Source organism: Eurypyga helias, unplaced genomic scaffold, assembly GCF_000690775.1.
Source record: "Eurypyga helias isolate BGI_N326 unplaced genomic scaffold, ASM69077v1 scaffold37256, whole genome shotgun sequence".
NCBI lineage: Eukaryota > Metazoa > Chordata > Aves > Eurypygiformes > Eurypygidae > Eurypyga > Eurypyga helias.
In genome coordinates, this window is record NW_010257900.1 from 2,829 (window position 1) to 9,551 (window position 6,723).

The 6,723-nt window shown below is 40.7% G+C and overlaps 1 protein-coding gene across 1 annotated transcript; it reads right to left on the bottom strand.

The window, feature by feature from the left end:
- Positions 1-241: 241 nt before the first annotated feature.
- Positions 242-6,343, bottom strand: SLC35E2B (solute carrier family 35, member E2B). Its single transcript, XM_010154192.1, has 8 exons — positions 6,019-6,343; positions 5,181-5,316; positions 3,985-4,112; positions 3,010-3,130; positions 2,581-2,634; positions 1,896-1,968; positions 875-1,020; positions 242-488 (listed from the first exon to the last, which is right to left on the bottom strand). Exons 1-8 carry the CDS (start codon positions 6,341-6,343, stop codon positions 242-244), a joined length of 1,230 nt encoding a protein of 409 aa, XP_010152494.1.
- Between the last annotated feature and the right edge of the window lie 380 nt (positions 6,344-6,723).

A 6,723-nucleotide genomic window follows, 5' to 3' on the forward strand; every position in this document is an offset into this window, starting at 1 on the left:
AAAGACAGACGATAAAGCCTGTGTTTACCACATTATATGACACCAGCCCTTCAGTTTGGCTTATCAGTTTCTCAGTATATCGAGGCTTCCTGGGTACTTCCCATTGTTTTCTCCCTTCAAGTCCCAGGCTAGACCTGCCGTGAACTCGAAGGAACCAAATCAGCATCAACAGTTGAAGAAACAACCACTTTCAGGCAGAGTTCCTTTGAGTTACACCAGGTTGGAAGGACAAATGGCCCTATTAATCGTATGGTTCCAAATCCTTGGAAATGAGCGGCTCGGTATCTTCGGTCGTACTTTGTGCGGACGGTGGGGCTGTAGCTGCCAGGCTGTGTATCGCCTCTTGCTGATGCTGCTTTGCCTTGTTATACAGCAGAACTCCAATTGTCACCAGAACAGTCCCAATGGCCGAGAGGCTTGTGATTTTGTTACCAAACACAATAATACTTAGCCAGATTGACAGCGCATGCTTCACAGTACTAGCAACACTGGAAAAGAATATAAAAAATTAAGGCCATAGAAAGCTTTCTTATTCCCTTTCTCTTAGTAAAACAGAACCATGCTTTATTGTAGTGGGACCTCCCTGTTTTGCTTGCTTTTTAAACACCAACTCAGGTTCCACTTTTCCTCCTGAAGCTAGAAACAATACCAAATTGGTTGTATATATTGGCACCCGTAGCTTTACACTCCCCTTAGTTTTAGAGCTGGTATCAATAATTCACATCAGGCTTTTGGTTTTGTTGCTTCTAAGTGTGAAGTAGACTGTTAGTGCTTCATTTCTAGCCAACACAGGCCTCCAGGAAATGCTCAGACAGCACTGAGCAAGACAAAAAGAAAGTAAAATCACATTCTTGACATGAAAATACAGTTTTACCTGAAAGTCACAGGAGAAATCTTTCCCATCAGGGCATAGGCTGTAACGCTCTGTAAGTGGAACAAGACTCCATCTATTAAGAGAAGTACGACAACATCTTGGTTGTAGCTGAAGCTCCTCCCACTTTTCCCAATCACAGGCACATCCTAAACAAGAACAAAAAAGGACTTTAAGAGTTTAGTTTATAAGGAAATCAAAAAGTGATTTCCCACCCAATTCAGTATTATAGAATCATAGAATGGTTTGGGTTGGAAGGGACCTTAAAGACCATCCAGTCCCACCCCCTGCCATGGGCAGGGACACCTTCCACTAGACCAGGTTGCTCCAAGCCTCATCCAGCTTGGCCTTGGACACTTCCAGGGATGGGGCATCCACAGCTTCTCTAAGCAGATTATAGACAGATAGAGTTTTACATTTAAACTGCAGCAAAGCAAAACCTAAAACACACAGGATATTTAGATCCTGCAGATTCTCCCCCCAGAATATATTCGGAAAACAGCTCTCACCTGACTGAGCTTTCCAATGCATTCAGCCTGCCTGTGAGAAACTTTCTTGTTTCAACACAGATGCGTGGCAATGAAATGCCAGAATATGAAGGACACACATCTAACCTGACATGACACTTACTTCAGCACGCGTTTCCTTTCAGAGGGTTAATATTCCTGCATACCGTGTGAATATTGGCAAAAGTCAACACATACGTAAGACTTGGTTTTCAAGCCTGTACCTAAAACTTTAAATGCACTAGGACAAAATTATGATTTGATCTCAAAAATCCTGACATAAACTCAGGCTTTCCAGGCCACTTGTCAACTCACGTCTCTATTATGTTATTTCTTTGAAAGTTTTCTCTTTTTTACCTCCACCCCAGCTCTTGCAAACAAGAGACAAGATGCATTTCAGGGTGATTTTACAAATAAATGGAAAGAACAAAGAGTAGAGGTTAAGATTAACCTTAGCTGAACATTTTGCTGACAAATCAAAAAGAAAACATAAATCAGTGTCGGTGAATTCAAATTACCATGAAAAATATCCATGCTGGAATAAGCATAACCACTGCAGCAGCACTTGTGTAGAACTGAAGCTCTGGGGCTCTGCGAAGGAGAACACACTGATTACAACAATTAAAAGCTTCCTCTTTCTTAGACCTGAAGAAAGCTGCATCATTATTGTATTTACAGGTAACAAAAAGGAATAAAAGCCATCTACCAGGCTCTGGGGACAATCAACCCAGCAATCCCTTGGCAAAGAGGGTGTTTTGCTTTTTGTGCTGGCTGACATGGGCTGAAGATAAAAGGCACATGCTTTCAAGAATAAAACTAGCATCAGTTCTTGCAGTAAAACATACACACGTAGCAATAGGTATGTTTTACCACAAGACTCTATTGTTCGTGTTTCATAGTTACCACGTAGAGTGAGTTCTGAAGTTGGCTTCTGCGTGTTAAGGACTAAGGACTTATTTCTATGGAAAGGTGACTCATTTTGGGTATGCTGAGGGTTTTAACCGATTATGAGATTCTGACCTACCACAGCGGGATCTGAGCATAGAGGAATTTTCTTTCCCTGATAAAATGATTTGGGTTAAAGCTCTCTGTAAACAGTGAGAAAAACCCAAAATCTTGGTGCAATATAATCATAAACACGTGCTTTCCTGATGCAGCCCAAGGCCCATCTATAATCAACCACGAAATACTTTTAATACTTACGAAAACCTGTATTTATCTCCACTGAGTAGTTTTTTGGAAAAGACATTTTGCAAACTGGAAAACAAACAATCAAAAAACCCCAATCACCATTTATCTGTATTTTCGTTATGACAAATCAATCAATCCATGAAAAAGACAGCTGTTTCCCTTTAGGTGGGTAGATATCTTTCCTACACATTTCACATTCCATGCATTATGCAACTACAGACAGGAGTTTGGTCCAACTCCTTTAGACTGTCGGAGCTGTACTGTGCTTTAATCCCAGGAATGCTAGCAGCTGAGATAAAGAAACTATCTTCTGTTAAAAATCAATTGTAAATGCTAACATTTAAATGTAGTTACAAAAACAGCTACAGGCAACATATCTCTTCAATCTGCCAACAACCAATATTCCTTGATTCCACATGTGCAACTGTCATCATGCCTTACCAGTCCATGATATTAGTAGATAAAGCTGCCGAAAACCCAAGGATGTTGAAGCTGATTTCAGTGGCTGTACACAGAGCCAGCCCGCCCATAACAGGAATGAGGGAGAGATTAACCAGCAAGCCTGCAAATGAACAGAAAAATTGGAATCTGAGTTTAGTTACTGTACTTCCAATTGCGTGTAGCAGATAATACAGGTTTGGGGAGTTTAAATTCCACTTGAACTTCTTTAGTTGAAAGAAGAGCAACTTATTTGACTGGATTTTAAAGTACAGAGGTTCTAAAGCGGGTTCTCAGGCAATAGCACAGTGCTCTTGAAAACAGCATGGACACAGGCTCACTGATAAAAGCATCTCCCTCGGAGAAAGAAAACAGACTGATGACTGCTTAATTTCATCTTTTTCACCAAATAATATAAAAAAATTATGCTCTCCGTTTACTCTGACCAAATTACTCTTCCTCTGGCGTATTCCAGCCTTTTGGCACTTGGGCTTTGCATCACAATCTATTCATGACTGCTCTATGACTCCTATGACTTACAGCTGGTAACAAGCAGAATGTCTTCAAGGAAACAGGGTGCAGGTGGAAATGCAAAGAAATTACACTGTGGTAAGCCAGATTCTTTTTTGGTTGCTTAGTTTTTTTTTTTAATCACAGAGTGAACACAGTGAAGAAGTTCAAGAATTTTAAGTTTGGAGCAGCAAGATGTCCCTGTAAGAAGGGACATGCTGAGCTTCAGTTATTTAAGGCTGCAATAATACTGTCTTTGACAGACAAATTACATCAGAGCAACACTGCCCTTATACAACTGCATTAAAATCCTTCTTTAACTCTATATATACTCTACTTACTGTGTTCAAACAGAATGATTCTTTCAGCACCGTTTACTATATTTGGGTGGAATCTAAGTGACAGTATTATACCAAAAAATCCCCAACCCCTGCAAAAACTATCACATCTCAACAGTGAAGTACTCACCCGTGTATTCCCCTAATATCATCCGAGACATGATAACAGTAAAAATAGGTGCAGAGCTCTTAACAGTTTCTGCAAATGAAACTGCCACGTTTTTCAAGCTGACAAGACCCAAGACTACTGTTGCAAACCTGCAATAGAACACAAGAAATTAAGAGCTACTTCGACACCTAGCATAAAGAAGAACCGCATTATGATTTCTCGAGGTTTCAAAGTTCGAGCTGCGGTAACTGAGAATACGCTGAGGTGCAGAAGGCAAACAAACCATCAAACCACGGCAGCTTGGCTGCGCCCGGTAACCCATCACCTCCACGCCTTCACTCCTCAGCCCCTGCGAGGGGCAGCGTGTCAGGTCTCTTTCTTTCCGCTTTGGCTTCCACATTGTTATTTGCTTAGCACAAATAAAGGCACCCTTGGGCAACTCTGCAACTTCCATGAACGTACGGGAGACCTCACTTTGCACTTTATCGAGCTTTGGGTGACAGTGTTTCAAGGGGAAGTTCTCAACAGACTCAGCTGCAAATTCCATAAATAGTAAAATTCCACTGATGAAATTTCCTTGTTGAATTATTAGCATTTGCAGTTATCCATCTTTGGTGTAAGTTAGGTACATTACATGTTTACTATACCTTAAACCACAAAATTAAACAACAGGGCGACACAGTTGTTCTGATAAAGTTACTCTGGATTCATTTCAATCCTGTATCCTTGATCACTTTTGTAGTGTCGAGGAAATGAAATCATATATTCTTATTCTCTCCTAGATCACAAACTGTGCACACAGCATTTACTTTTTGAAAGATGAATGTTAATAACCTGTGTCACTTTTGAGGAAAAACACTGGAAAAGGTGAGGGAACAAAGTGACATCATCATACATATCAGTACGCTGAACAAGCATCAGCCTCAAATGAGAAGAGGAAGAAAGTAAATGGGAAGAGCAGTGTGTTCTGAAAGCAGCTAAATGTGATGGGAAGCCAAGCTAGCCAAAAAAAAGGACATCTGGAAAAAGGATCAGGGCATATAGCAATAGGAACTAAAAATAAAATTATCCTGCGATTTTTGGCAGGGGGGAGGGAAAGATGAATACTCCAAACGCTTTCCAAACAACAATGGAAAGGAAGGAAGCCATGAAAACACAGCTTCCACTCAGAACGCAATGCAATCACATAGATCTCTAGGAAATAATTAACCATTTACCTCATTAATCCAACAAACAGCATTATCATGATGAAATTGGGTGGATAAGAGATGCGCGTTTTGTGTTGATACAAGCAGCATGGGACAAACATTTTTATACAGCCAATGAAGGTGGTTGAAAGCATTTGAACAGCACCTAAAGAAAAGTGAGAAGGGAAAAAATAAATCAGAAGGTGATGGGAACGTGCCGAATCAAGCAACGTCAGAAAATCCCTTCGACAAACTTACGGGTCGTACTTTTAGCAGTTAGTAAGCATGGCAACTACTGTCTGGATTTTATGACTTCTCACAAAATCCCTTTATTTATACATCTACCAGCAAGGCAGCAGAATAAAACAAAGGTGATGTACACCTATAAGATCTGATTCACATTTAAAATGCCCTTTGTTTCCGCCTTAAAAAAAGGAATAAGCAGCCCATTGGGTAATGGAGATTGCACAAAGGCAATGTTTGCACCTCGAGAGACAAAAAAAATCTTACCAGTTCTGGACACTATCAACATCTGACATTTTTTTTAAAAACCCACACTACCCTCCAACACAGAATTAAAAAATAAAAAAGACATTTTTCCTCCCAGCTCTTAGTTCTCAAACACCATCTTACAGCTCCTCTACAAGCAAAGCTTCAGACCATCTTTCAGCAGGTGGAGAAAAGGACGGTGTCAGCAGCCCCTTTACAGCCCGAGATCACAACATGTGAGCTCCCAGCCCCAAAATCCACCCCCACATCTCCTAACTAGGACTTTTTCACTTCACTTTGTCCTTCCACTTTATATAGGAGGATCCAGTATTGCCAAACACCTTACTGGAACTGACGTGTAAAAGAAAGGTAGGGTTACCTAGCATGCTGGGTTCTCCTTCCAGTAACGAAAGAATGTATTTGTTAAGAAAAAGAGTGCAAAAGCTGAAGAAAAACCACAAAGTGAGGTAGATGAGAGCATGAGAATTCCAGATGCCCAAGTCCGACTCAATAACCGTGGTCTCAGTGATAGTTATTTTCAGAACGTTCTCCTCTGGTACGCTATCACTCCTAGCAATTACAAATTTTTCACTCCTGTTAGCGAAGAGCGAACCCAAATGAAATAGTGATTTTCCCTTTGGCTTTTCTTCAGGGGGAGGAGGATTAGGTTCCTCTGGTGTGGGAGCACTTGTCACAGTCGACATGCTGACATCAAGGAATTAATATTTGTCCTTAATACAAACCAACATTGACTTAGCACAGAACAGCACTGAGGAAACAAAACTATCACGTGGTTAGTCTTTCATCTTCCATGGCCTGAGAAAGTGTACTTGGTCCTCCAAATAACATCTTGCATAACAGTAAACTTCACATGCTTCTTTACGTGGTCTATTCCATTTTGTCTGCCTACGAATGAAAAGAAAAAAAGAGAAAGGAGGAGAAAAACCATGTAGCTCTGAACATAACGACGCTGTAAATCCCTAATGCAACACAGATACCGCGTTTCACCTGAAGTTTACGTAAGACGGACTTCTGTACCTTGTCTTTCAGACTGGATTTTGCACTCCTAATATCATGACACCAA